At 35.5% G+C, this 9,657-nt stretch overlaps 1 protein-coding gene across 1 annotated transcript; it reads left to right on the top strand.

Annotated features, from left to right (window-relative positions):
- The first annotated feature begins 612 nt into the window (after window positions 1-612).
- Window positions 613-8,056, top strand: LOC145620376 (phosphoenolpyruvate carboxylase 1-like). The gene is made up of 10 exons (XM_081675045.1): window positions 613-1,141; window positions 2,068-2,462; window positions 2,903-2,987; window positions 3,174-3,396; window positions 3,674-3,777; window positions 3,858-3,945; window positions 4,178-4,332; window positions 4,603-5,601; window positions 5,994-6,380; window positions 7,480-8,056. Exons 1-10 carry the CDS (start codon window positions 974-976, stop codon window positions 7,774-7,776), a joined length of 2,901 nt encoding a protein of 966 aa, XP_081531171.1. The 5' UTR covers window positions 613-973; the 3' UTR covers window positions 7,777-8,056.
- The last annotated feature ends 1,601 nt before the right edge of the window (window positions 8,057-9,657 follow it).

Genomic DNA, 9,657 nt, shown 5'->3' with positions numbered 1-9,657 from the left:
AATAATTGGTGATTAGTTATTTAATAGTTATTAAATAATAATTAATAATCAATAATTAATAATTGATAACTAATAAAAAAAATTAATACGGAATAACTAATAGCTATTTTGAAACAATAATAACTAATAATTATTAATTACTGATTAATAATTTTGATAATTAATATTAAACAATTAATAAGTTAATAGTTAATGATTAATAATTAATAATATCCTTCAAGGTAACTTGCATAGTTTCAGCCAACAACTAGCAATTGATTTTACCAAACAAATTTATTACGAAGTATAACAAATTGTCAATCAATCTGTACAAACCGCCTATATAACATCCAATCAAGCCAGCCAAGTTAAACGATCGACAGCCAACAGTCAATTGTCAAACAAGACCTTTATCATCCACTAATCCCGGAAGGCTTCTTTCAAAAAAAAAAAAAAAAAAAAAGAAAAAAAAAATCAAGGATGGCAGATTGACTAACTATGGACCTTGTGGTAGTTCCAATCGCAGCCCAAACATCACGTTAGTTAGAACATACCGGCAACCAATTGAGTGGCACTCATCAATTTGTTGGTTTCTTGGATTTGCTTTATTTATTAAAGAATTTTCATTTATAAAATCCTGACCACCACCAAATCCTACTCTATCACAACTTCACAAAAGTTCTAGTATCAACACAATTACACTCCTCTCTATTCTCAACTTTCAACCTCTTTCTTCTTTTCTCATCAAAATCATTATATATATTCAAAAATAAAATACAATTCTTTTTTTCTCTAGTAAAACACTCTCATCTTCTTCATCCACTTTTTCATGAACCCCATTAATAATTTTCACAAGCTTCAATCTTTCTACTAGTCTAGAAAAATTAAAGCTACCCTTTTTCTTATAATAAAAAAACCCAGAATTTTCCTCTAAGTTCTACAAGAATTAATCAAAGAAATTTAAAAAAAAAAAAAAAATTGTTCATAGAGTGTGATGGCTACTGTTAAGTTGGAGAAATTGACATCAATTGATGCGCAATTGAGATTGCTTGCGCCTGGAAAAGTTTCAGAGGATGATAAGCTTGTTGAGTATGATGCTTTGTTGCTTGATCGTTTTCTCGATATTTTGCAATCTTTACATGGTGAAGAAATCAGAGAAACGGTATTACATTCTTTTTTCTTTTCAGTAGAATTATGAATATTTAGTTGTTAGCTTCGAAAGTTGTAATTTTTCTAGTAGAATTATGAATTTTTAGCTGTATAATGTGATAATCTATTGATTTCATGAGTAATTGTGTTTACTATTGAAAGCTAATTATTGGTTTTTTTTTTTTTAAAAAAAAAAAAAAAAAATACCCAGTTGATTATTTGTTGTTTTTATAGTGTTATTATTGGTGTGTTTGATGTTTTCTGGTTTAGATTTTGGGTTTTTAATTTGTTATTGTTTTTATGTAAGTGCTTTAATCCATATTCAGACTGTGCAATGGTTTTCACTTTTCAGTGGATGAGAAATTGATGTACTTGATTTCACTGTTTGGAATTAAGGCGTTTAATTTATCAAATAGCAGTTTAATTTTTACGTAATTTGCTGCATTGTTACCAGTAAGGCATCGCTTCTAATTTATTTTGTGCTAAGTTGCCATGATGTGTACATTATGTTCACAAATCGACTTGTAACGACAAGGGTGGAATTTTTAGGGGCCATCAAGTAAAAAGTTAAGCTGTATCTTTAAATTTATTAAGATAATTTAATTTATATTTTTGAAATATTATAATATAAGCCTATGCATTACAATGTAGTTTTAGATGTGATATATTGATACTACTATGGTGTTTAAATCTGGTTTTTGCTTAAGGATAACGAGTAGTGGATGATATTGAAAATTTGTTTGGTTTTAAGTGAATGAAAAGGATTAGAAATAACTTTGGAGCATTTTTCGTTTATCATGATCTAGGTGCATGGGCATGGCTTAGGCGTTCCATCATTCCATGTCTGATATTAGTTGATGAATTGTGGCACTTATATTGTTGTCTTTATGCAATGATACATTTCATATAGCTTTTGATGATCATTTGTGCATGAATCAGGTTCAAGAGCTGTATGAGCATGCTGCTGAATATGAAAGAACTCGTGACACTAAGAAGTTGGAGGAATTAGGAAACATGATAACCAGTTTGGATGCTGGAGATTCTATTGTGGTCACAAAATCTTTTTCACACATGCTTAATTTGGCCAATTTAGCTGAGGAAGTCCAGATTGCTTATCGTAGGAGAATCAAAAAATTGAAGAAAGGGGATTTGGCAGATGAAAGTTCTGCAATTACTGAATCAGATATTGAAGAAACACTGAGGAGATTGGTGGTGGATATGAAGAAATCCCCTGAAGAAGTTTTTGATACATTGAAAAACCAGACAGTTGATTTGGTCTTTACGGCTCATCCTACTCAATCTGTCCGTAGATCTTTGCTTCAGAAACATGGAAGGTCTGCTTTTAACTGCTTTCTGCTTTTCTTGACCTATGAATGCTTAATTTTGTGGTATACTTATGATTGAGTGTCCTTATGTTTCCAGTTTATGATGATGCGGTGATGCTTTAATTATAAATTTATACCACGATAGTAATACAAGGAAATTATCATGAGGGTCATGTCCCTTGTTTGCAAGACTTAGAACTTAATAATAGGGGAAACCATGTCTAAGTGACTAACAAGTTCTCTCATCGGATTTCATAGTCTCAAGGTCACTTTTTATATGTTTATTAGTCTTCAAATATATGGAGTAGACTGTGCATTAGCTCGCTTAATGATAGTGTTAGATTTCCTAATCAAGCCCTTTTCTCATGGTCTTATGAATTCTCAAGCATGTTTTGCTCTCCTTTGTTGTGTCTTTTCTAAAAATATCTGACGACCCATTTTATTTCCAGGATAAGGGATTGTCTGACCCAATTGTATGCCAAAGATATTACCCCTGATGATAAGCAGGAGCTTGATGAAGCCCTCCAAAGAGAGGTATGGAATTTAGACTCTGTAGTTAGAAAGTGCTGCCACAATAAATTTTGGCATTTTCTGTTACTATGTATCCTTCTTAGAAACATTACTCACAATAATAGAAGAGGCTTAAATTATTAGAATCTTGATTGGTCTTTTGTCTTCTTAGCTTCTGATTAATTTATTTGTGTTTTATTTTTTACCTAGATACAAGCTGCATTCCGTACGGATGAAATCAGGAGGACACAACCAACTCCACAAGATGAGATGAGGGCAGGAATGAGCTACTTTCATGAGACTATTTGGAAAGGTGTTCCGAAATTTCTAAGACGTGTAGACACAGCATTGAAGAACATTGGGATTAATGAGCGTGTTCCTTATAATGCCCCTCTTATTCAGTTCTCTTCTTGGATGGGAGGTGATCGAGATGGTATGATCTCTCTTTGTGGGTTTTATATAATTGATATTGTCTCCTATATAATTTGGGCTTATGTTCATTTGAATTTCTGGATAGATTTATATTGAGCTTGGATCTTTCTTCTTGTGGCGGTTGATTTGTATTGAGCTTCTCTTTCACATGTTATCTTTCTGCTATTGTTTGTGTATGATTTAGCCATGCACACAGTCCAACAATGAGTTGTTAGTTCATAGGTTGAAGCTATCTAGATGACATCTTTTGATGTAGGCTTTGTCTATACTGACTACAGGAAATCCAAGAGTAACTCCAGAAGTTACCAGAGATGTATGCCTATTGGCTAGAATGATGGCTTCTAATATGTATTTCTCTCAGATAGAAGACCTCATGTTTGAGGTACGAAACAATCTTTTGCTGTGTTAATCTGAAGCCATATGTTGTGTCGGACTTATCTGTTCTTTCTTTTTTCCTGACAGCTTTCCATGTGGAGATGCAATGATGAACTTCGTGCACGAGCACACGAAATTCATAAACATTCAAAGACAGATGCCAAACACTATATTGGTATGCTTTATTATTCCTTTTTGTATGTAAAAAAGTAACACTATTATTTGGTATAAGTGTGGCTGATAAGATACAAAGCATGATTCGAACCAGATTCCTAGATTTTCACTGTTAAAGCAAATGTTTTCATCTTTATTCTTCACATAACATATTTTACCTATGAATTTTAGCATGAAGTGATAGAGTTGAGATTGGTCATTGATGTTAGTTTTTATGCTATTACTTTTTACAGAGTTCTGGAAGCGAATTCCACCTAATGAGCCTTATCGTGTTGTTCTTGCTGATGTGAGGGATAAGCTTTATAATACACGTGAACATGCTCGTCAGTTATTGTCAAATGAGTCCTCTGATGTCCCTGAAGAATTAACTTTCACGCATGCTGATCAGGTTGGCCTTTCAGCAAGCTCCTAGAATGTTTTCCCTTCTCCTTTTGTATTACTTCTGAAGATGCCAGCAACCTACTGTAGTTCATTGTTTATCTATATCTTGTTTATGGTGGTTTTCTGCATCCTGCATTTAGGATCTTGAAATATGTTACTCATTAGCTAGTCTTTATCAGCATGACTTTTTTTCATTGTGACAGTAGTTACCTGTTGTAGCTGATCTGTATGCCCTTATTCTATTTTAATTAAAGTCACTGATTTCTTTCTTTTTTAGTTTTTGGAGCCTCTTGAGCTATGCTACAGATCACTCTGTGATTGTGGTGATCGGCCCATCGCTGATGGAAGTCTTCTTGATTTTATGCGACAAGTTTCGACTTTTGGGCTTGCTCTTGTGAAGCTTGATATAAGGCAGGAATCAGATAGGCACACTGATGTAATGGATGCCATTACTAGGCACCTAGACGTTGGGTCCTACCGTGAATGGTCAGAGGAGAAAAGGCAGGAGTGGCTTTTATATGAACTTAGGGGAAAGCGTCCTTTGTTTGGCTCTGATCTCCCCAAGACTGATGAAATTGCTGATGTTTTGAACACATTTCATGTAATATCAGAACTCCCATCAGATAGCTTTGGTGCGTACATCATCTCGATGGCCACCGCTCCTTCTGATGTGCTTGCTGTTGAGCTTCTACAGCGTGAATGCCAAATTAAGAATCCGTTACGGGTTGTACCTTTGTTTGAGAAACTTGCTGATCTGGAGGCTGCTCCTGCTGCCCTGACTCGTCTCTTCTCCATAGATTGGTACAAAAATAGGATTAACGGGAAGCAAGAAGTCATGATTGGATATTCTGACTCTGGTAAGGATGCTGGTCGTCTCTCTGCTGCATGGCAGTTGTACAAAGTTCAGGAAGAGCTAATACAAGTGGCCAAGGAATTCGGTGTGAAGCTTACCATGTTTCATGGGCGAGGTGGAACTGTAGGAAGAGGAGGTGGCCCCACTCATCTTGCCATATTGTCTCAGCCACCTGATACTATTCATGGATCACTCCGTGTTACAGTTCAAGGTGAGGTAATTGAACAATCATTTGGAGAAGAGCATTTGTGTTTTAGGACATTGCAACGGTACACAGCTGCTACACTTGAGCATGGAATGCATCCACCAATCTCTCCTAAGCCAGAATGGCGTGCACTTTTGGATGAGATGGCTGTTGTTGCCACCAAGGAATATCGCTCTGTTGTTTTTCATGAGCCTCGCTTTGTTGAGTACTTCCGCCTTGTAAGTTCACTTCTCACAAACTTTGTGCTTTTGTTAGTATTTGGTTCCTTCACTTCAAAATGTTTCCATTTATTAGTCATTTACTTGTCTTATTATTGATGATCTTTCTCCTGACATGCTCAAATGATAATTTGGTTTTTGGAGCAGCAAAAATACAGACATGTGTTAGAAAAAAATATAAGATTCTATATTTATGCTTCCAGAATATCTCAAGTCATTCTGCTCATTTGCGTAAACTCTTTGTCAAGTTTTAATAAAACTACTGTAGAAATCATAAAGTTCATATCTTGTAGTCTCAACTTTTATCACCTCATGCCACTGTGTGCCTTCGAAAAGAAGTGAATGAAAAGAAAGGACTACCACTGAATCTGCTTAATATATTTTCTCTATAGGCGACACCAGAGATGGAGTATGGGCGCATGAATATTGGAAGCCGTCCTGCAAAGAGAAAGCCAAGTGGTGGAATTGAATCTCTCCGTGCTATTCCTTGGATATTTGCATGGACACAAACCAGATTCCATCTACCTGTGTGGCTTGGATTTGGAGCAGCTTTTAAACATGTCCTTCAGAAAGACATAAGAAATCTGAAGATGCTCAAGGAGATGTACAACGAGTGGCCTTTCTTCAGAGTGACTATTGACTTGCTTGAAATGGTTTTCGCCAAGGGAGACCCTGGAATTGCTGCTCTATATGACAATCTTCTGGTGTCAGAGGAATTAAAGCCATTTGGACAACGCTTGAGGGAAAGTTATGAAGAAACTAAACACTTTCTCTTAGAGGTAATGTTTTTGCCTTAACTAGTATATTTTTTATTGTTCAGTACTGGGCATTTGGGAAGCTGATGAAATGAGGTTTACTAGGTTAGCTATACACATTGGACCACAATGAGTACTCCTTCCATCTAAATTTCTTCACACTTTCTTTTTATGATCTTTTGACCATTAATATTCTCACATTATCATTATGTGTGTGGGTTTTATTTCCTTATTAGTTTAAGGGTAATGATATATGTAGCCCTTAGGGCTATATATTAAATATATTTCCTAAAATTGAATTAAATTGAGAATTCATAACAAAATCACGCGGTTATCCTCAATATTTCCTTTTTAAGCTTCTTATACATAGCCCTTAGGGTTATGTTTATCATTTTCCTTGGTTTAAAATAATATGATAAAAGCTGATGAATAAATACCTCAAATTAAGCACTCTGGTTGTATTAGCTCCCAGGTTCCAAAGCTTGCTTCTCAAATTTTGTACAATATAAATGTCTAAAATTCCTCGTGTCTCGTATATTTTGAAATAGTCTTCCATGTTTTTAGCTCCTGAGTCATGACTCCCAATTCTAAGCAAAAACCAGTGTCAAATATTGTTCTTTCAGTGGAGTTGGATATTTACAAAAAATTGTTTGTAAATTTTATTTATTTTTAAAAAAGCTCATGACTTAGTAGATGGTCCTTGCATATCAGAAGTTCAATTATCTGATTGAATTCAACCTGCCCTTTACCTGGCTTGAGTTGGACTGTTGGAGAGCAGCTTTACAGATAGTTTGGTAGGCAGTGATGGTATATTAGTAATAGAATTTTGTCATTTTGTAAGAAAAATATATTGTGAATGTGGTAGAATGAGAATGGAAATCCATGAAGGCGATCACATGTGTACGGGATTGCATCACCATGGACTTTGGCTTGAAGTTATCCTTAGATTTTTCATCCTACACCCGCGTGTAAGATGAATACCCTCAAGTTTTCATGCAATATTACACTTAAACTCCTAATTATTTACCTTATACGAGTACCAAACAGATTATAAGGGTAATATTGATGACAATAACTAACTGCAAGCTAAGATAACTGAAAAAGCCTCCACTTTTTCTAACAGGTTGCTGGGCATAAGGACTTGCTGCAAGGAGATCCTTATTTGAAACAGAGACTCCGACTTCGTGATCCTTACATCACAGCTCTGAATGTCTGCCAAGCATATACCCTGAAGCGGATTCGTGATCCCAACTTCCATGTAACTGAGAGGCCACACTTATCCAAGGACATAATGGAGTCGAAAAACCCAGCTTCTGAGCTTGTGAAGCTTAATCCCACCAGTGAATATCCTCCTGGTCTCGAGGACACAATTATCCTGACTATGAAGGGTATTGCTGCTGGGATGCAGAACACTGGTTAGCTGAGACTAGTTGCAAGTCTATTACAACTATTCCTGAACATATATCTTCCTGGTTCTTTAGTTGTGGGTCCAAGCTCGAAGATACTTGCCGTCTTGGTTTGATGATCCTATTGCTTGATGAGCTTTTAGTTTTCTTGATGGATGTGTTGCTTTTGTACTAAAGAGAGCAGTTTGTGCTTACTGAAACCTTTTTTTTTTTTTATTGTTTTTATTGTTTTTTTTGGTAATGAATGGACAGTTGTCTATCTGCTTGTTAATTTGAGAACCATTTTTCTTAGAATCATTGCTAACAAAGGAAAAGGAAACTGAAATGTCTGAATGGGTAGGTTTGCAGCCTCACACAGTCACACCTCTTAACTAGAAACTCCAACACAGCAAGCTGTTTGCAAACTACACCTACCCATAGGGTGATTCCATGAAAGCTGTTTAAATTTTTTTTTCTGCGAGGCTTGTTGGATAAAATGCTATGAAAAACTAACGAACAACAGCCCGTCTTGTGTGCGATGGCCACTTATAAAAAACAAAGTAACCCCTACAATACCATCAAGTAACCCCAATTACACTAACGAAGTAATCCCTTTAACACTGACAAGTAACCCCTATTACACCAACGACGTAACCGTTATAATGGCTTGTCACACGGTGTGGCAAGCCACATATAAGACTTTGTGATGTTGGAAATTAATTTCAGAGAAGCCCTAATTTAAATTTATGATAAACATGAGGTGTTTATTTAGTCTTGAAAATTGTATAAATTTATTAAAATAATACTTCCTCCGTTTCTTTTTAGTTGACACATTTTTTTAGCCACGTTTGCCAATGCACAAATTCAATCCTTAATATCTTTAATTACCAATAAGCAAAAATTATAAAAGTTGATATTCTGAAAGTATATATTGTTACGAATCTAACACGGTCCCATTTGACTATATTTTTCTTCACATATAAATCACATAACATAGTCAAATGGAGGTGTGTGAATAGTGCTAAAGTCAAAACGTGTCAATTAATAAAAAACGGAGGTAGTAATTTCTTTGACTTAGTGGCTTCCAACTGTTTACTTTCTTCAATTTGTAAAATTAACGGACATTATCCAGGTTCTTCCTCCATTCTCCTTCTTCCTCCCTCGAAATTGAATTCTCTGACACCACCATAACCCTATGAAAAAGGGTGAAATTAAGGGCATGATGAAACCCTTAAGGGTAAAGGTATTATCCTCCTCCATTGAAGCAAATTTTGAGCTTCACTTTTTCCACTGAAGTTTCTAAAATTTCCATTTATGTTTTTCCTCCATTAATTCCGCTCTTCAAAAAGTCAACACTATTTAATTCTGTTATTGTTGAAATTACAAGGCTACCTAGATTTTTATATAAATTGACAATTATACCCTCATAATTTGTTGATCATGAAGATAAACTTGTACTTTCTCTATGCGCATGTGATGCTTTAAGATAAAAGAGTTAGACAAGGTGGTATAAAGTATGCAAAAGCGATTTTATAATACTCATGCATGATACCAAACGCAGCAAATAAAAAAAACGTCGAGAGTATAAGATTAGTCCTAATGTATAATTTTATAACATCAACTTTTTATAATTTACACTAATAGACAATTGAAGGTATTAAGCGTCAAAGTTGTGCATCACTCATCCTCTCTTTTCAACCTCTCTTTTCTAATAATCTCATCCAGACATCTCCTATGCTAATATGCTATTGGGCCATGGCAAAAGGAATGAGTTCCGGTGAACACGGTGATGCGAGGGTTGCCCCACAACCTTTCTGGTATACATAATCCTAATTTTTTAGTTGGACTGATTTCTTGAGCTAAGAGGAAGGGGGGGGGGGGGGGGGGGGGGGGAGGGGGAGGGGGGTTGGAATGTG

The sequence above is a fragment of the Chenopodium album genome, chromosome 27 (assembly GCF_948465745.1).
Source record: "Chenopodium album chromosome 27, dcCheAlbu1.1, whole genome shotgun sequence".
NCBI lineage: Eukaryota > Viridiplantae > Streptophyta > Magnoliopsida > Caryophyllales > Amaranthaceae > Chenopodium > Chenopodium album.
The sequence above is the reverse complement of the archived record's forward strand: the minus strand, read 5'-3'. Positions and strand labels throughout refer to the sequence as shown.

What these genes read in the sequence shown, in the direction of transcription:
- LOC145620376 (XM_081675045.1), top strand. Translation starts at nt 974, where the DNA reads ATGGCTACTGTTAAGTTGGAGAAATTGACATCAATTGATGCGCAATTG. An exon ending in GTGAAGAAATCAGAGAAACG is followed by an intron (nt 1,142 to 2,067) that starts GTATTACATTCT and finishes TGCATGAATCAG; the next exon opens with GTTCAAGAGCTGTATGAGCA. An exon ending in GATGGGAGGTGATCGAGATG is followed by an intron (nt 3,397 to 3,673) that starts GTATGATCTCTC and finishes TACTGACTACAG; the next exon opens with GAAATCCAAGAGTAACTCCA.